At 43.2% G+C, this 20906-nt stretch overlaps 1 protein-coding gene across 3 annotated transcripts in view; it reads left to right on the top strand.

Moving 5' to 3' along the window:
- LOC131223832 (nardilysin-like) overlaps positions 1-11345 on the top strand; it is a 108943-nt gene extending 97598 nt beyond the window's left edge. For all 3 annotated transcript variants that reach the window (XM_058219350.1, XM_058219349.1, XM_058219351.1), the window contains 2 exons: positions 9986-10107; positions 10584-11345. In XM_058219350.1, coding sequence (XP_058075333.1) covers positions 9986-10107; positions 10584-10830 — 369 coding nt within the window. In that variant the 3' untranslated portion in view covers positions 10831-11345. The remainder of the gene's footprint in view (positions 1-9985; positions 10108-10583) is intronic.
- Positions 11346-20906: the final 9561 nt, after the last annotated feature.

Below are 20906 nucleotides of genomic sequence, written 5' to 3'. Positions count from 1 at the left end.
GGATCAGAAACAAAAATCAACATTTATCAACATCTAACCATTGATCGGCAAAGCTGACCCACGATCCATTCTATCGATAATATACCTTTAATACAATCCAAACTGTTCATCAAGTCTAAAACTCATAGTTAGGACAAGATATTTCTTTAAACTATGTTGGATGCTAAGAGCCATCCGATCTGATCGTTGAATTTCATGATTCACCTCAATTTTGAATCTAATGGTTTGGAATTTATGGGGTAGGTCGGGTGGATCTTACTTTCCTCACATTAGACCTTCCAATTAGGTGTCCACACTTAGAATGAACAGTTGGATTAGGCTCAATTGAGATATTAGCGGCCCAAGTAGATCATTTTGCCTTTTCCTCTAAATCTCATGGTTCATATCTGAGATCGGTCCAGTGAACATCGTGATCATGGCCCTATATATGATTTAGATCACATGATAACTTCTTCTTCTTTTTTTTTTTTTGAAGACAGGGTGTCCCCACCTCTTTTTTGAAGTGAGACTAATCCCTGCAGATACACGCAATCACCCACAACCACGTGTATTGGGTAAAGCCAACGAGGGGAATCGAACCCTCACCTATAGGGAGCAAACCTATGGTGAAGACCATTTGCCCAAACCTCGTTGGGTAATCACATGATAACTTTAGATATCCAAATCTACCATTGAAACTTAGCGTAGGTAGTGGGGCCCACTGATCTATCACTTGATCATTGGTAGGTCTAGAATCTAGATGGTTAGATTGAAGTTATATTTCAAATCTTATTTTGGTTCTCAAATCTAAGGCCGAAGGTGAGGTCCACCTGAATCAAGTTGCATAATATCAAAGGGTTCTTGTTCCAAGACACAATTGGCTATCAATCATAACATCATATCTTACACCACCTTGATCTTAACAAGATCATATTGTCAAATCCAAACAAAACTCATTTTGGGGCCCACTAAGATTTTAGTGATCACATGAGCTGGGGCCCTCACAATCATCATGCCTTAAAATCTAAGATGATCAAAGACACACTTTATGTAATCAAGTTTCATGCTATCAAACATTCGATCTTATGGTGGGTTGTCTGCTAAATCCATGGGCTGATTAGTTAATCTTGACATTTGAGCAATCCAAATCCATAAAATGAATTGGATGTCCCTACTTTCGCCATGTGGGGCCCATCACATAAGATTGGTGTTTATCCATACCATTGATCAATGGTCAAAATCTCATATCTAACCAGATCTATCCTAGATCACAAGTTCAGATCCACATGTACAAAATATCTTAACAAATACAATCAGCATATATATGCTCATCATATCTTACTCTCAAGATTGTGTGGTGGGGCACATTCACATGATTAGATCCAAATGGGCCCCACTACATCAAATCCGCTGTTTACAAATAATCCTACGGTCTAGATTGGTTCTTGATCCATTGTCTTTGCAGTCTAAAATATATGATATGATTATCAAAAATCAGATCTGGCCCACCAGAGCTTAAAATACACAGATCCACCACACAGATCATAGATTACATATTCTGCACAAGATATATCAACAAGATCCAAATCAAGCAAAGGACGGGGTCCACCAACGACATAGGGGAAAACCCCCTTTTTTAGAATCAAGAGATGGGGTGCGAGAGGGGCCCATCGCTGACGTGGCCGCTCCCCAAAACGGGCTGCCTATGTGATAATGTGTGGGCCACCCCCCCACCCCACACACACCACACAATTTGGTTTGAAAATCTCTCTTTGGCGCAGATTTGCACAAGTTTTTGTTTTGATAAATTATCATAATATAGATTTACTTTATTCAACCTGTTGCTTGACAAAGAAACTCGGGATAATACCTGTTTGGAATGCAGGGAAGATGATGGACAATTCGGATTGCAGCACCTCGGCGTGGGGCCCATGGATTTTGGTCACTGACGTTTTCTTTATAACAGGTTCTGGCACAAGGAGGTGTGGCGCATGGGATTTTTAAGAGATTCTCTCTCGGTAATGCATGGAGAGAGTAGATTTAGGAGATATCTTAGTGATCGAAAGGATTTTAGGTAAAGTGTAGTCTAGGGTGTAGTTTAGAGTTCATAGACATGCCATTCTTAAAGTGGGTCCCACATAGATGGTCACCACCATTTAAAACGTCTATCTCTGCTACTACCAAAATTTGTCCCATAATCAAATGATTATGGTGAGAAGTTTGGGGGAAAGAAGCCGAGTGTCCAAAAGGCAAAATACGGCCCGGAGTTTAAAATTAAAGAATGAGATAATGGGAATGAGATGAGGTTTACAGAGAAAGGAATAAAAAAGAAAGGGAGAATACTCAAAGAGCTGCGTCAGTGGCGATGGGTTCTCAGGGGCAGGTGGGTAGAAAATCGTTCAAAGAGGTCATTCTAAACTCTGAGAGTGCTAGGGATTTTGGGAAAGAAGAAGCTATCATACCTCCGCAAAAGGTAGTTTGGAAGGAAGTTCTATTTGTATTGAAGAGGAAGTACTAGAAGAATCCCTCAAATCGTTCGAGTTTTGTTGTGTGGTAGCGATTAGATCTGGTGTCGATGAGGAAGATTTTGTTGGCTGGATAAGCGAGAACTGTAAGATCGATTCATAGGACACGGAGTTGAAAAAGCTTATGGAGGAGGCTGTATACATTTTCCTGTGCTCTAGACAGAAAGTGGATAACTTCATTCTTTCATGCAATTGACACAAAGATGAAACATTTTAAAGGGTTCATCATTGGGAAGAGTGGTTGGATTGTGGCTGCCGATTTGGGATCTTCCTCTTGAACTCTGGTTGGTAGAAGTCATACAAGAAGTGGGAGCTTCAGTGGGTCGGTGGTAGAGATCGATGAGCGAAGTTTGAACTGTGAGATGATACATTATGCTAGAATAAAGATAAGGAGGAGGAAGAGGTTCTTGATTCCATGTGAGTATTCGAGTTGGCTTCAAGAAGCTTGTGGTGAGCATCTGCTGAGAAGAAGAGTTTTGTAAATTGCTGCTCGAGATGCTTAACTAGGTGGAAATCGCAGAAGACGTAGGCAACCCTGAAGAAGTTCGTGACCATGCCTCTTGCAGAGCACCAGACCATTTGCTTCATGCGTGTTCTAATGCTATTGGCCGTTCTAAGGGAGCACAGTTTCTAGAAGATCTCTTGTAGATGCATGGTGGAGCTTGTGTGCGGGAGGAAGTTTTGTCAAGTGGCTTTTATGAGAGGGAAGGTTATCTTTCTCTTCAATCGACAGATGCTTTCTATAGGAGAGAGAGAGAGAGAGAGAGAGAGAGAGAGAGAGAGAGAGAGAGAGAGAACTGGACACTTGTTGCATTGATAGTTGCACAACTATCTCTACTTCTGAGTTATCGGTGGACCGATAAAAGCATGCAGAAGATGGGTTTTCCCCAGCACATGCGATGATAGTGGCACGTGGCGATACTAGCATGTGTTCTAGAACTTAAAGTGCCGCACATGCGCACATTTACATTTTAATCCCCTTTAGTCCTCTTCGCCGCCCGCTACAGGCAGTCCCATCAAACAATGTTGAGCTTTTGAGTGGTCTCCACATAAGTCTCTCATGGTCATTTCGAAGAGAGATTTCCATCAGAATGGTGGCAAATTTGCAAAAAAACTGCCATCTCCAATTGCGGTAAATGCTAACCCATTTGCGAGCAGTCCTCCGGAGATAGCGCTCAATATGTAGGTACATCTTATGTTAGGATTCTCTAAGGTTCAAGAATTTGACGAGCTGGTAGTTTCTAGCGTAAATGGGGCTTTTGATATTGAAATCCCTTTTGCGAAGTCTCTTTCCGGAGATGTCCAAGAAATCAGCTCGCTAGCAGTAATCAAAGAAAGTTTCTGTGGCCTAGGGAATGAGGGTGAAGAATGTGGCTAGAGAGAGAGCACAGACGCTGGGGGTGACTTTTGGGGACAAACTAGAAGACTGTGGCTTTCTTCGAGTAGGTGGAAGAGAGGGGCCGGCAAAATTTGTCACAGGTGCAGTCAGAGAATTTGAGGATTCAACAGTGGGTAACGACTCTATCTATGGCCTTCTACAGCAAGATCTTGAGTTTGGGAAACCGGATTAGTGTCGTTTGATATGGAGATAGTTACTTGGAATGTTCACTGTTTGGGGTGCCCCCAAAAAAGGCTTCAAATTAGGGACTTTTGCAGAAAATACAAAGTGCAGCTAGTTGCTTTTCAAGAGACTAAATTGCAGGGGGTTTGATAGAAATATGGTGGATTCTTTGTGGGGTGGTCAGAATATGGCTTGGGAAGCGATAGATGTTGATGGTTTGTCGAGGGTATCTTAGTAGTCTGGAATATGCAGAAATTGGGCGTTGAGGACTGTTTTAAGGGTCTATTCTCTCTAGAGATATCTCATCTGGTTTTAAATGGTCGTTCACGATAGTTTATGGCCCAAATAAACCCAGTCTTAGGCAAATGTTTTGGGAGGAGTTGGATGAGTGTCGTAGCAAGTGGGCATATCCGTGGTGTGGGGGAGGTAATTTTAATGTGGTTAGATTTCCATATGAAAAATCAAACGGGGGCAGGATAAATCGAAGTACTCAGACTGGATATAAAAAAAACGAGCTGATTGACATGCCGATGGGTGTGGTAAGGTTTAAATGGTCAAATGGGCAGGCAAATGCTATTCAGTCAAAGTTAGATAGATTTCTTCTATCATATGAAATGCTAGACAAGTTCCCAATGATGCTTCAAAGGGGTTTATTGAGACCTGTATTCAATCATTGTCCAATTATTTTGGAATTAGATGAGGAGGATTGGGGGTTGAGACCGTTTAGATTTGAGTTTTCATGGTTCGAAGTGGAGGGATTCTTGGACTAAATGAAAGAATGGTGGACCTCTTTCCCGGACCGAGGGGGAGCATGTTTTAACTTCAGAAGTTGAAACTTCTAAAAAACAAGATCAATGTGTGGAAAAAAGTTCTTTCTCGCCGTGAAGAGGAATCGTCGCCCATTCTGAATTCAATTCAAAACCTAGATTTAAAGAAAGAAGATGGTGAGCTGACAGAGGAAGATAGTGCTTGGAGGGAGGTTCATTCGGCAGAGTACCATGCAAGGCTAAGAGAGGATGAGATTAAATGGAGGCAAAGGTCAAGGGCACTATGACTCAAGGAAGGTGACAAGAACACAGTTTTTTCACAATGTGGCTAGTGCGAGACCTCAGATAAATAAAATAAATTCAATAGTGGTGGAGGGGGGAAAAATAGAAGGTAAGGCTCATGTATGCGTGACAATAGTTGATTTCTACAAGAATCTATTGAAAAGGGAAAGCTGGAACCGGCCGAAGCTAGGCAACCTTCCTTTCGATATGATTTCAATGGAGGCAACATAATCATCAGAAGAAGCCTTTTCGGAAGAAGAAATCATAAATGCTATCTCCAAGTTGGAGAGTGAGAAAGCGCCTGATCCGGATGGCTTCCCCTTGTTGTTCTTTCGGAAGTTTTGGGAGATTGTGAAGAAGGACATGGTTGGTTTTATTAACGAGTTTTATGTTTTAGGTACATTATCTCTGGAGCTTGGTGCTACATTTATAGCTTCGATCCCAAAGGAGGGAGCAGAAAGTTTATTGGACTACAGGCCTATAAGTCTCTTGGGTGGGCCGTTAAGATCATCGCCAAGATTCTAGCAACAAGATTCAAACAAGCAATTAGGGGAGTTATATCAAAGTCTCAGGGGGCATTTGTAGCTGGGAGGCAGATTGCAGATAGTGTGTTGGTGGCTCATGAAAGTATAGATGCTTGCCATAGGAGAAAGGAGAAAGGGATGATGTGTAAGTTGGATGTCCAAAAGGCGTATGATCATGTTGATTGAGACTTCCTCAATTAAATGCTACGTCGTGTGGGGTGTGATGAGAGATGGTGGGCTTGGATTCGTGCATGTGTTGCATTGGCAAAGTTTTCAGTCTTGGTAAATGGTTCGCCAAATGGGTACTCATCGGCTAGAGGTTTGAGGCAAGGAGATCCTTCATCCTCATATCTGTTTGTGATCATGATGGAAGCTTTGAGTTGGATGATGGATAAAGGGGGAGAAGGAAAAGCCGGTGAGGGGTTTCACTATCGTAATTCCAATTTTCAGTTGACTCATATTCAATATGCGGATGATACACTTTTGCTATGTAAGGCTGATGAAGATTTGGTGGAGAATTTGCGTATATTATTATATGTTTTAAAGTATTGTCGGGGCTCAGAATTAATATCTCAAAGAGTGAAGTATTGGGAGTGGGATTATCTAAGGAAGAAGTGGGTTTTTTCGCCAGTTTGTTTGGATGCAAGGCAGGATTGCTCCTGTCTACTTACCTCGGGCTCCCTTTGTGTATAGGTAAGCCTCCAAAGTGTGTATGGGATAAGGTGATCGAGCAGTTTGTTAAGAAGCTTTCATAAAGGCCGACTAGATCTCTATCATTAGGGGGGAGGATTACTCTCATTAAGGCGACGATGTCAAAATTACCGGTTTATTTTATTTCTTTGTTTGAATGCTCGAAATCTGTTTTGGGAAAATTGGAGAAAATTAGAAGAGATTTTCTATGGAAGGGAGTGGAAGACGTGTACAAATTTCATCTTATGAAGTGGGAGGAAGTGTGCAAGCCTTGGGATTAGGGGGGGCCAGATTGAGAAGCTTGGAGAGGACTAACGATGCATTGATAGGTAAGTGGGTGTGGAGGTTTGGGGTGGAAGAGGGGTCCCTTTGGAGGGAGGTAGTGGGTAGAAAGTATGGGGTGAAAAAAACGGGGGATGGTGGACTCGATCTTCATCTCTATCTAGGTCTTCCTTAGTGTGGAAAGCGATTGCTAGGATTAGGCATAGGGTGTGGGAAGGCATTGGGTTCGCCCTAGGGAATGGGTTGAAGATTAAGTTTTGGGATGACATTTGGGTGGGGGATCAAAAATTGGGGGAGATATTTCCAAGGGTGGCTAGGCTGGTATTTGGGAAGGGGACTGTAGTGGCAAGTTGCTTCTTGATCCAAGGAGAGATCTGTATGCTCCGCTGTGTAGGAGGAATTTACATGATGACGAGGTCGAGAAGTTAGCGGGATTGTTGGCCCTTCTTGATAAGTTGAGGCTGGTGTTTATCAGAATCAGATTCCATATTGTGGTTGAAAGATAGATCCAGAAGATTTTCAGTTAGATCTTTCTATAAGTATTTGGAGGAAGGTCATCGCAATAACGGGATAAGTTTGTCGGCATAAGTGTGGCGCTACGGTGTGCCTTCAAAGGTGGGCAGCTTTTGCTTGGCTAGTAGGGTGCAGCAAAGTTCTGACAGTTGATAATCTTAGAAAAAGGAAGATTCGGAAGACTGTTTGTGTGATGAGCTTCAAGGGTGAGGAGATGGTGGATTACCTACTTATTCATTGCGACTATGCGAGATAGGTGTGGCATAGGTTCTTCAACCTCTTTGGAGTAATGTGGGTTTCTCCAAATTCCATTGGCTAATTCTTGTTTATGTGGCAGGAAGGCATGCATGGGATCACAGGTTGGAAAGTGCAGCGCCTTGCTATGTTGGAGGGTTAATGGTTCCTATGGTTGGAAAGGAATAATAGAACTTTCAGAAATCATTCGGTCGAGTTGAGGAAGTGTTCGAAAGCAAAGCTTCATCTAATTCAATGGGTAGTGGCTGCTAAGGCTGCAGCTCAGTTTCTGGCCAACTGGGCGGATCTTTAATGGTTCCCGGGAGGGTGTATGGTTTTTTCCTTTTTTGTATATTCTGGCCTTGGCCTTTTTCTCAATAAAAATTTGTTCTAATCGCTCAAAAAAATAAAATAAAATAAAAATTGCTTTTGCATCTCAATTAAGAAATGAACATAAATCACAATTCACTACAACTCAAATCAGAAATAGGTGCATGAATCACAATTGACAGCTGCATCTCAAGACACAAATAAGCGCATGGATCACAAGCCACAGCTAATTCACAAATCAGAAATGAGTACAGATCATAATTTGCAGCTGCATCTCAGATAAGAAATGAGTGCATGAATCAAAATTCGTAGTTGCATCTCAAATCAGAAATGAATACATAAATGATAAATCACAATTCACAGCAGCCTCTCAAGACAAAAATGATTGCATGAATCACTATTCACAATTGAACCTGAAATCAGAAATGAACATAGATTACAAATCACAGTGACATCAGTTAGGAAATGAACATAGATCTCAGTTCACAGTTGCATCTCAAATCAGAAATGAGTATATGAATCACAATTCACAGCTGTATCTCAAATCAGAAATGAGTACATGAATCACAATTCACAGCTGCTTCGCAAGACAGAGATTAGCATAGACTGCTTTATCACAGTTCACAGACTACAGTCGAATATGAGCTCAGAAATGAACATAGATTGTATTTCACAGCCCACGGCTGAATCTGAGATCAGAAATGAACATACATTCACATTCACAGCTGAATCTGAGATCATGAAATAAACATGAATTATGTTTTACAGCCCAAAGTTGAATATGAGATTAGAAGTGAACATGGATTACAATTTACAACACACTGCTGAAATTTAAATTAGAAATGAACACACATTCACATTCAAAGCTGCATCTCAAATCAGAAATGCCCATATATCGCAATTCACTACCCACACCTAAATCTGTGCTCGGAAATGGATATAGACCACATTCCACATTCCACAAATGAAGCTGAAATGAACATAGATCATAGTTCACAGACCACAACTGATCTAAAAACTGAATATGGTTTACATTGAATGAAAACAAGGATCTGAGTTATTGGCTTTTTATGATGAAATTAATGCTATTCATAGGTTGATTGGATCTCACAAATCAAAAGCCCCCAAAGGCCCTAAATTGGTAAGGGACTTTTGCTGAAATTCAAGAGATTCATTGATCAATCCGGCCTCCTGTAACAAATCCCCAATTTTCCAGCAAATATTGATTGTTAGGACCACAAATCAAAGGCCCTCAAATCAATAAAGGGCTTGTGCTACAATTCATGCCCTTTGTCAATCGATTGGACCCCACATATCGAAACCTCCATTTCATTCTTTTGATTTCAACAGGCCCCAAATCAGTCGAAGTAGCTTGATTTCGAAGTCCCCAAATCAGAACCTAAACCTGTTAAACAAATGGAAAACTCATGAAAATGAATAGCTTAATACTTTCGCTTATTCTTCTTAGTTATTTTCTTTATGGTCAAAGACAAGCATGTGCATGCTATGGTAGGGGCGGGAGTGACAGAGGGAGTTTAAAGGCGTTTTTCCAAAAACAGCTCCATCCAACGAAAAGGTGACAGATGTGAGTCTGTAGTGAGTATTGTCAGGGTACAGTAATGGGGTAAATCTAAGTGGTTGAGTAGAGTTTAGGGGCGTTTTTGCTTAAACGGCTCTATCCAATGAGAAGGTGATGGATGTGGGTTGGTATTGGGCATTGTTAGGGTACAGTAATGGGGGAATCTGGAAATAATGAAAACTGAGGGGTATATCTGCAAATGTCAGATACTAAAGGGGGCTATATGAAAAAATTCATTTTTCCCACGATCTTTTTTTTTTGTTTCTATAGTTTTGATTGTGATATTTGGTAGGCTTGGATCAGACAGGATTTTTTTTTTTTTTTTTAAAATAAAAATAAAAATATTTATGTTGCTCTGTTATATTGCAAATTATCTCGACCCAGACAAGTTTCCAATCAGTCAATTTCAGGTATTGATTCCCAAGTGGGGTGTGTACTAACTGTGGGCATGTGTACTAATATGTTAAACCCAAAAATAATAAAAAAAAAAAAATCAGCCCGGACATTAATCTTATTTCCAATTTTAGTTTGTGTCGACCATTTAGGGTGGTTTTCTCCTCTTATATCATTGCACTACGACACTTTTTATTTATATTATTAACTGACAGGAACAATTTGATTTCATTTGCATTCTTCCTTGACGTGCTGTATTATTTTGCATGCCCTGCTTGGCACAGTTGCAAAGTTTTGCGAATCTAAAAAGGTTTTTCGCATTACAGGATGGGATTGATGATGAGTCATTTGAGAATTATCGGAGCGGATTGATAGCAAAAAAATTGGAGAAAGACCCGTCGCTTACATATGAAACCAGTCACCATTGGAATCAAATTGTGGATAAGAGGTTTTCTTTTTCTTTTCTCTGTGTGTGTGTGTGTGTGTGTGTGTGTGTGTGTGTGTGTGTGTTGCATTATGCATGTATTATGAACCCTACTGTGGCTAGTGAATAAACTATGGCTCTGACTCTCCACTATGGCTCTGACTCTCCCCTAAGATCTGATCTGTTCAGCAGATGGGATCGTCTTGTCACAAGGTGGGCCTGCGTGTATGTGACTGTTGAGCGTTGGTCATTTTCTTTGTCCGTATCTGGTTCTTGGGCACAGTGCATACAGGTAGGGCCCACCGGGTGAGTGGTCTGGATCTTTAACAAGTGGCACATTGGCACATTGGGTAGAGCAGTAGTCTCCGTTGCACTGTTTTGCACAGTTGACCGTCACACTACAGCTAACATGTTTCTGATTGGTGCTGCTAGGGAATCTGATAACTTCAAGAATGAACCCAAGCAAGAAAAACTAACTGGTTTATATTATCGAACATCAGGTATTTGTTTGACATGTCAAAGCTGGAGGCGGAAGAGCTTAAGCACATACAGAAGAGTGATCTCGTTGATTGGTACAACACGTATCTGAGACTTCCCTCTCCAAAGTGTAGACAACTTGCAATTCATGTGTGGGGCTGCAACACCAACATGAAAGAGGAGGCTGAAATGCAAGCCAAATTTGGGGAAGTTATCGAGGACCTTGTTTTCTTGAAGAAGTCTGCTGAGTTCTACACAAGCCTTTGTTGAATGAATATGGAAGTGGCTAGCTTTGCCGATCGGAATGGAGGAATTATGTGACTTGAGGGCACATGTTTTTTCAGTTTTCTGGGACCCATGTTCAGTGATCTAGACCATTGGTATGATTGGCTCGACTGTGTATGACTATGCCCCAAGAAGTCTCCCTAGTTAAAAAGTACTATCTTCAGACTATCGCAGATTGAAGGGAGATTGTCCATTTGGGAAGATCTGTGCCAGATTAGTCTGTTGACGTGGGGCCCATCAGATTGACTACCTTGACACTGCACTGCAAACCCTGCTTGCACAAGCCATCCATTGTTGAAAGTTGGCCACATGCATTAAGAAACTACAAGCTGGGCAAGCCAAATAGAAAAAAGTTACATGATTGATAGGTTTGCTTTAATTGATCATTGTTTTCAATTAAGATGAATAAATTCATTTAATTGATCCTTATTTTTTGGGGGAATTTGGGGGAATTTAAAACCCTCCCAATGCTTGAAATCATTCTATCAGTATCATTCCAATTCGCATATTGCAGATATCTATTTTTATTTTTTTTTTCAACGGACATCCTATTAGAATGGGGGAATGGGGAAGTTCTTGAACTCTTGTCCATGCACGCACTACTAGTTGCCAACCAACAGTTGGTGGGGGAGAATCGGTGATTGCGGGTGTGATGGGGCTTGCAGGTATTGCTTGGCTTCCAACCAAACAAATGGGTCCTGTTGCTTTCTACAGTAATTGCTCAGATGAGCAGGTAATTGTTAGGTGTTGTAAAGTGCCAAACAGGAAAATCTTGCTGATGCTTGTGCGGGATCCTTGTCATCCATTGCCACCCCTGTTTAACACGAGGAATCTACCATGCTCAATCGAAACAGGCTGGTACCTTTCGGGTCCGCCTTTCATATGGTTGCTCCATGGAAAATTAGAAACGTCCTGCCAGATTATCCTAACCATTTGATGGGCCTTGAATGTATCTTAAAACTACCATTGCATCAAGTAGCCTGAAACATATTATGAAATGTGAATTTCCAAAACCAAAAAATCGTAAACTGGCAGGTATCAAATCCAAAACAACTTGAAACTATTGAACTCGATCTATCAAATCCATAGCTCGAATTGCAAGCTAGATCGAACAGTTTATTCACGAATGGCTCTCTTCAAGAGGAAGATGATGAGATGGGAATAGGAAGGCACTGCATCCCATTTTTAGTATTATTTCATCTGTTAGATTTATTGTTTAGTGGATGGCTCACTTGAATAATTTTAACTCAGGCATTTTGCAATGTCGTTTCTAGAAGACAATTTACGCCTCTAACAGTGCAGCAAAACTCTTGCATAATGTCCTTGGAATTTAACCAAGCCCATATCATTGAAAAGTTTGTATTGGTCTTAGTATCATAATAATGTCTATTGTTTGTTTACATTATCAAGAAGATAGACTCATCTTTTTAATCTTACTCAAGATTGAAAGGAACTAAAAGAATGAAGAATTAGAAGTGAAGATTTCTATCTTTCAAATGAGTTAAGGTTTAGGTTTATATATAGGTGGACCTAATGAGGTGGATAATGTTGATGCTGTTTTCTGGCTAACCCTTCTTGGACCCTGAGTACCTACATAAAGAATGAAACAAGGAAGACCTTGGTTAGTGTAGGGGACCCTCGGATGGTAAAGTCAGGAATCTGGGTATTTGTAGAAATAGTTTAGTATAAAGGATTATGTGAGTATCCCTTTCACCATTAGAGGTGCATCTATTTATAGTTGAAGGGGAGTAGTAGCGTAGAGAAAACTTTCCTATTTAGTAGGTGCGTGTTGTAGAAGCATTAAGACTCTTAACGCATGACAGATCTCCCGGGATCCTCGGTGGAGATCTCGGAATCCCGAACTGATCACGAGTCAATTTCCGCGATCCTTGGAGGAAAGATCAGACAGGTCTTCTTTCATATTAGGTCGGTCTTGGTTTAGATATCGGGGCGTAGTCATTCGAGTTTCAATTAAGGTCGGCTGATGGAAGTCACAATGCTGATCGAGCTATAAGAATGTTGGTGTTATTCGCTGATTAAACCAACTAAAGGTCCTTATGATGTCCTTGTAATCTCCAATTTCTATAACCTTTGAGATTCTTCATTGTCTTCCCCAGAGAATTCGTTTTGGGTCGTTCTGACCTTTGGGACGACCTTGGTCTTCCCGACTTCTCTCCTTGGACAGGTGTTGGGTTTTTCGCCTCTTTTAGCCGTCGAGATGCGCCAGCTCTTGACTTGACCTGCTTTTATAGGTTGATCCATTTTTCCCCATAACAGATGCAGTCAGGTCGGACCGTTCTGTCATTAATGTTGAGTAAGGCGACAAGCCCGAGAATCAAGGGGTACTAGCAATCTTGCTACGACACAGTCGAGGTGGCATGCTATGGCTTAAGGCCACATGACTTGTTAAGCTACTGTTTCGGTGCCGAACTAATGAGGAGTTGACGCATGGCCTTTCCGCGATAGTGGAGTCGGGCAATGAGTGTGGACGTGCCACGTGTCGATATGGGGTAGTCGAAGGGGCGTCGTACGATAACGCATTAATGAGGGCATTGAATGCCCGGCCACGTGGCTTCCCTATATAAGGAAACCCTAGTGCTTCAAGCCGACTCATTTTGCCTCTCTTCCCCTTGGCTCCTTCCCTGTGTGTAGAAGCGATTTCTGGCAGATTTTCGGCGATCCACTTCTGTTGAAACCACCGGCGGCATTCCCCTTCCAGTGAGCTCTGCTCTTCATCTCACCCCCTTCCTTCTTTCCTTTCTTCTTTTTATCGTTCTCCGACATTCTTGGGCTAGTTGTTGTGTCGGAAACATTAAGTTTTCAGGAGGGGGCCTCCGGCTCTGATAGCGGGGTGAGTGACCTCCGCCTCATGTCAAATCCGCCATCGTCGTTGATGATGATGAGCGACGCTGAATTCTGGGCGTCGCAATCGTCGCGGGTGTTGGAGCAGTTCTCGACAGAATGACCGGCTGGGGCAGAGGATGACCTGCTCAGAGAGGAAGGATTGATCGGATCCTCTGACGAGGAGGGCGAGGATGTAGAGAAAGGTCCCGTGGGATCCATCCTCAGGAAGGCCGACTTAGTTAGGACTAGTTCGGGGTACCACATACGCGACTCTATGGTACTCCGAGCTCCCTCACCAGGTGAGCTTCCCAACAATCCTCCTGAGGGAGCAGTAGCTATGTTTCAGGTCACCCTTCAGTGCGGCCTGAGGCTCCCTCTGCAAAAGATAGTAAGACAGGTGCTCACACATTTGGAGTTGGCTTCAGGGCAACTGATTCCCAATGCGTGGAGGGCATTGGTCGGCTGCTACGTCTTTTGGTCCCAGCTTGAACTGCCCGACCTTACTGTAAGCGAATTCCTGCACTTGTACCAATTGAAGTCCAGCCCTCTCCATGATGGCTGGTAACACTTCTCTTCTTGGAGGGGGACCGGGAGAGGTATGGTCACGGACGTCCCAACCTCCAACAAAAATTGGAAGGACAGATGGTTTTGGGCTTTAGGGAGTTAGGAGGTGCCGGGAATGACCATACGCCATAGTTGGATTCCCACCATTTTCTCTGATCCAGGTCAGTTTTGTCCGAACTTGGTTCATTTTCTTTGTTTTTAACTTCGTTGGTGTCAGCATTCTAACTCGTTTGCGCGTGCTTGTTTTTTGCAGTCATTCTCGAGTTTCCTTCTGCGCTTGGGGCTGTATCTCTTACTCAGATCAAAGGAGCAAGGTCAGTGGATCCCGATGAGAGATCTTGGAGAAAACTCCTCCAGCCCGAGCTTCTGCTTAAGGTGGGCCTTGATTCTGAGCTTACAGGTATAAATTTTGGATGGCCTTGGGACTTGGGAAGTTTATAAATTTTTCGTTGACATCCTCCTCATTCTTACTGATGTAGAAATACAAGGCGCCCCTTCCGGAGGAGTTAACTCCAAAAAAGAAGAAGAAGACGAAAATGCCCTCCAAAAGCAAAGGGAGGGTCAGTCCCTCTGCTTCCATAGTCATGGAGGTTGAGGACAAGGCAGCTGTTACAGAGCCGCCTGTTTCCGCCGCTGCCAAAATGGTGGTTGGGATGACATCTTTCAAGGAGGCTCGTTCATCTAGGATGACCTCTCCTACGAAGGCTCGTCCCGTCGAGGCCCAGGAAATTGCCGGGCCTTCTGCCGAGCCTTCCGCGCCTCAGGGGGAGGAGGGCTAACATTCTTCCAAGATGGTGCGAAGGGCTTTGGAGGGCCTTTTGCCTTGGGTGGATTGACATATGCCTAATTTCAAGTTCACCAGCATATTTGACTCAACATCAGACGTGATCCTCGGGTTGCTGACGAAAACCTTCCTTGGGGTTAGTTAGTCTTCTAAATACTTATTGTTTTTCTTTTCCGACTTCTTTTAACACTCACATTTTCTCCCATGGCAGTTTGCCCCTTGTTTGTTGAACCTAAATCGCGAACTTCTATGCTTACGGGCGGAGGTGAAGGAGGCTGGGAAGGGATTGCTGCGAAAAGTAGTCGAAGCTGAATGATTCTGAATCGAGGCTGAGGAATCCCGTGCTGCGGCCGATTAAGTTCGCTCTGCCTCAGAAGCTCGGGTCAAAGAACTAATGGTCAAGCTGGAGACAACAAAGAAGCTACTCACTGATGCTTTCGAAAGGGAGGCTCGATGGAAGGCTGACAATGCGGGGTAACAACACATCATGGAGGTAAAGCTTACGGAAGCCCATGTAGAAGGCCAAACAATTGTTTCCTCGGATTGGGTAGCTGCTGTTAAGGAATTCAAGTCTTTTGAGGGGTACTTAGAAGACAGGGACACTATGTACAGGGCTGCGTTCAAGAAGTGCCTTAAAGAGGTCAATGGAGTTTATCCCGAGCTGGACCTCTTGGCCTTTGAGAGGGTCAGCTTTGACTCTGAGGCCTCTCCTGAGGATGTGCCTGCCGTGCAGCCCTCTGAGGCTTGAGCACCAACTCTCTTTCTTCCTTCTCTCTCTCTCTCTCTCTCTCTCTCTTTTTGTTTTTTTTTTTGGACTGTGTAATGCGCTCCTTGGAGCTTCATTAATATAATCCAGATCTTTTGTTAGCATAGTATATGTATGTGAAATTTTCTAAGTTGAAAGGTCAGACTCGAATGGAAGGTCGATCGTTCGACACTTCAGTTGTCGGACTTCCAACCCTTTCATTGAGGACCGATAAATTGGTTAGGGCCTTTCTCCTCCTTGTATCAAGGGGAGCCTTAGATAGTCCTTTATAAGTCGGACACGTGAGTAACGTATGACTGAGCCCCTTCTTTGAGGGTCGACTCGTTAATACAAGTTGTTCTTCCCACACATTATGGGAAACCCTTTAGTAGATATCCGATAGACGATCGTTAGTAGATACAAAAGTAGAAAGTAGTCTTTGAATGTTTTATTGCACTAGTTCCAATGTGTACTGTACATAGTCAATTTCATATCCTGGACAAGTCGGCCTCTCAGGTGTAGTAGATTTCGAGATGCTCGGCATTCCATGGATGTGGCAAGATTCGGCCTTCCAAGTCTTAGAGTCGATATGATTCCAGTCAGCTCATGCTTGTTATCACATAAGGTCCTTCCCAGTTCGGACTTAAGGTTCCCGAGCCAATCTCCTTAGTGTTTTGGAAGGTTTTGTGAAGAACTAGGTCCCCATCTCGGAACCTTCTAAACTTGACCCTGGAATTGTAAAAATGGGCAACTTGCTATTGCCAGATAGCGGTTATGACTCGCGCTTGTTCCCTTCTTCCCTCGAGAAGATCAAGATCCATCATCATTAGCTCGACATTCTGTTGTTCATCATAGGAGTTGGTCCGGGCATTTGGAAGTCCAATTTCAACCAGGGTGATGGCTTCGGCACCGAAAGCTAAGGAAAAGGGAGTCTCCACTGTAGCTGTTCGGGCGGTAGTTTGGTATGCCCAAAGTACGTTAGGGAGCTCTTCAACCTATGATCCTTTGGCTTTCTTGAGCTTAGTCTAAAGATGATTTTTAATGATCTTGTTGATTGCCTCGACCTATTAGTTAGCCTATGGATGGCGTGGTGATGAATAAACATTTTGGATCCTGAGGTTTTTGCACATACCTCGGAACTGTTTGTTATTAAAATGCTTCCCATTATCAGAGACGATCGTGCGAGGGATCCCATATCTGCAAACGATATTCTTCCAAATGAAATTTGTGACCTTTTGCTCAGTGATCTTCCCCAAAGGCTCAGCCTCGGCCCACTTTGTAAAATAGTTGACCACGACTACGATGAACTTAGTCTGACCTTTGCCGGTTAACAGGGGGCCGATGATGTCAATCCCCCATTGGGTGAATGATCATGGCCCTATATAGGGGTCAGTTCTTCGGGTGGTTGCCGAGGTATAACTGCAAAGCGTTGGCACTTGTCACATTTTCGAGTATATTGCTAAGCGTACGCCTGAACAGTTGGCCAATAATACCCCTGTCGAATGATCTTGTGAGCTAAGGCTCGGCCGCCAGAATGATTTTTGCAAATTCCTTCATGGATTTCTCTTAGGACGTACTCGGCTTAATCAGGTCAAAGGCATCTAAGGTAGGGAAGATAAAAACCCCTTTTTATATAAGATATCACTGACCATAGTGTAGCGAGTAGCCCTAGTCTGCAACTTGCGCGCTATCGATTGATCTTGAGGTAGCTTACCTTCCTTAAGAAATTCGAGAATCAGATCCATCTAAGTTGATTATGAGCTTATTGGAAGAGCTGTATCAAGGTTGGATTCACTGATACTTGGTTCAGTGAAAAAATCAATTGGGACCAACCTTGGAATGTCATCTTCAGCCGCAGTAGCTAACTTTGCCAACATGTCAGCCTTGGAGTTTTCTGCTCAAGGGATTAGGCCAACATTACATCTTTGGAACACACCGATCAGTTTTTTGGCCTTCAATTGGTATGCTTTCACCCGTTCTTTTTTAACCTGGTATTCATCGGTTATTTGATTAATGACAAGCTGCGAGTCGCTGTAGACTTCAAGATGTTGGGTTCCCATGATTGCTTCCAACCTAAGCCCAACTAGCAATGCTTCATACTCTGCTATGTTGTTGGTGGCTTGGAATCAAAATCATAAGACATATTGTACGCATGTATGATTTGGAGTCTGTAGGACTATACCCGCCCCACTGCCTTTACAATTGGATGAGCCGTCAACATATAATGTCCATGTTGGTTGGTCGGATTTCAGTCCAGATGGAATGCTCGGATCAAAGTTCGACTCGAATTGAATGCTTGAAACTAAGGCCGACCTTGACTGATTGCTCAGATCAGAGTTCAGCTCGGATTAATTGCTTAGATCGACTCCTAGTTCAGGCGCAAGGATGAGTTCGACAATAAAGTTAGATACCTCTTGGCCCTTAATTATTGTTCGAGGTTGATATTTGATGTCAAACCACTAAGCTCGATCGCCCATTTTGTCAGCCTTCCTGATGCTTCAGGCTTTTGTAGCACTTGGCGAAGAGGTTGATTAGTAGAGACGATGATGGTATGAGTTTGAAAGTATTACCATAGACGTCGAGATGAAATGACTAATACCAGCGTTAGTTTTTCCATATCTGAATACTTGGTTTCGGCAGAGACCAAGGCCTTGCTGACATAATATACCAATAGTTGTTTCCCCTCATGTTCTCTAATCAAGATCGAGCTAACTGTTGTGGCTGAAACCGCTAGGTATAGCAGTAGAGGATCTCCTTGCTCGGGCTTGGAGAGCAATGGTGGCAACCCCTAGTATCGCTTAAGTTGCTAAAATGCAAGCTCGCATTCCTTCAAGCATTCGACGATTTGCTTCCCTTTTAATTGCTTGAAGAAGGGAAGACATTTATTTATAGCCCTAGATACAAAACGGTTCAATGCGGCGACTCTACCTGGAAGGTGCTGAACATCTTTAGTCGTTGTCGGCGAACTCATATCGAGCAGAGCTTGAACCTTTTCAGGGTTTGCTTCGATTCCTCTTTGACTGACCAAGAACCCGAGGAACTTTTCAGAACTAACCTCGAAGCCACATTTGCTCGGATTCAGCTTCATTTGATATCCTTGAAGGATTAAGAACATTTCTTCGAGATCAACCACATGATCCACAGCCTTAACATTCTTAATGAGCATTTTGTCCCCATAGACTTTCATTGATCGCCTGATTTAGCGTGTAGATATTTTGTTGACGAGCCTTTGATAAGTGGCTCTGACGTTCTTTAAGCCAAACTTCATGACTCCGTAGCAGTAGAGACCTTTGTCGATGATGAAGGTTGTCTTCTGCTTGTCATACAGATGCATTGCGATCTGATTTTAGCCTGAATAAGCATCCATTAAAGTCAGTAACTCATGCCATGCCGTACTGTTGACAACCAGGTCGATCCTCAGGAGTGGGAAGCTATGCTTGGGGCAAGCTTTGTTCAGGTCGGTCTAGTCAACACAGACATGTCATTTCCCTGTAGACTTTTTAACCAAAGTTACGTTAGCTATCCATTTTGGATAGTAAACCTCTTCTATAAACCCAACTCTGAGGAGCTTTTCAATTTTTTCTGCGATCACGACATATCTTTCAGGACCGAGCGCTTTGCACTTCTGCCGAATTGGTCGATGATCAGGGTCGACATTTAACCAATGAACCATGACCTTCGGATCGATTTCGGGCATATCTTGATGGGACCATGCGAAAACATTGACGTACTATCGAAGGAGGTTCACAATCTCGTTTTGTAATGGAGGTACAAGAGACGACCCAATCTGCACCGTTCGAGTAGGATCAGAGCTATCGAGTGGAACAGGAACGGGATCTTCCATAGGACATCCCCTCTTATTTGAATCCTCTTGGGGGTCTAGAGAGATGATGGTCATCGTTTGATGCTGAGCTCTCAACACCATCGTGTAGCATTGTCGGGCTTTATGTTGATCTCCTCTGACCGACCCGGCGCCATGCTCGGTAAGAAACTTCATCGCGAGATGATAAGTGAAGACCACGGCTCGCAGGGCATTGAGAGAATGTCGGCCAAGAATTGCGATGTAGATAGATAGGCAGTCCACCACCAAAAAATCAATCATTGTAGTTACTTGGTTCTGCCCATCCCTCGCAGTGAGCAGGAGCTGTATTGACCCTTTCCGCATGACTTTGCCTCCCGAGAATCCGAGCAACGGAGTCTTAATGGATCAGAGTTGAGATTGTCCGACCCCCATTTTGTCGAATGCCTGGGCGAAGAGGATGTCAGCCAAGCTTCCGGTATCCACAAGGATTTGGAATACCTTGCGATTGGCTATAGTTATCTTGACCACAAGCGCGTTGTCATGAGGATGGTGGATTCCTCTAGCATCCTCTTCGGTAAAGGTTAGGCCGCAGGATGCTATTTTTTGTTCTTTTGAGGGCATGCTGGTGGTAAGGATTTCATGTTCCGAGCTAGAATGATTGATGCTTCTGGTGTGAGCTCTCCGAGCTCGATTTGAATCTCCTCCACTGGTAGGCCCACCGAAGATGGTGCGGATTTCCCCAGTTTGTTCGTTGTCTATGGGTTGTTCATTCTTCGACTTGACTCGATCTCTTCTTTTGCTAACGTACTCCTAGAGATGCCCGTTACGGATGAGCGCTTCGATTTCCTCCTTGAGGTCGAAGCAATCACTTGTCGAATGGCCGTGATCCCGATAAAAATGACAATACATTGCTTGTTTCGTTTGTCGAGATTCGATTTCATCTTGCTTAGCCATTTGAGGACATGCTTGTCTTGGATTTCCATAAGGAACTGGTCGGGTGTCTTACTGAGGGGAGTACACGTACTGAACTGAATGTCGGGTCGCTTGTTCAGACATTGACTCCCTTGCGATCGATCATCTTTCCTCTTCTTGCTTCCGCTGGCCGAACCGAGCTCCTCCTTCAGTTGTCGCTCTTTGCCACTATTCCTTTACTCTGGGTGACCTTTCGTAGGGTGGAAGCTTCCTCAGCTTTGGAATACTTCTACGATCTGTTCAGAAGGTCGGCCATTGTTGTCGGTGGATTCTTATCGAGTGAGAAGAGGAACTTGGGGTCTCTTAAACCTCCCATGATTGTGGTCAAAGCGATCTCTTTAGAGTGCGCC

Source organism: Magnolia sinica, chromosome 13 (genome assembly GCF_029962835.1).
Source record: "Magnolia sinica isolate HGM2019 chromosome 13, MsV1, whole genome shotgun sequence".
In the NCBI taxonomy this organism is placed as follows: domain Eukaryota; kingdom Viridiplantae; phylum Streptophyta; class Magnoliopsida; order Magnoliales; family Magnoliaceae; genus Magnolia; species Magnolia sinica.
Note: the sequence above shows the minus strand (reverse complement) of the source record. Positions and strands in the feature narration are given on the sequence as shown.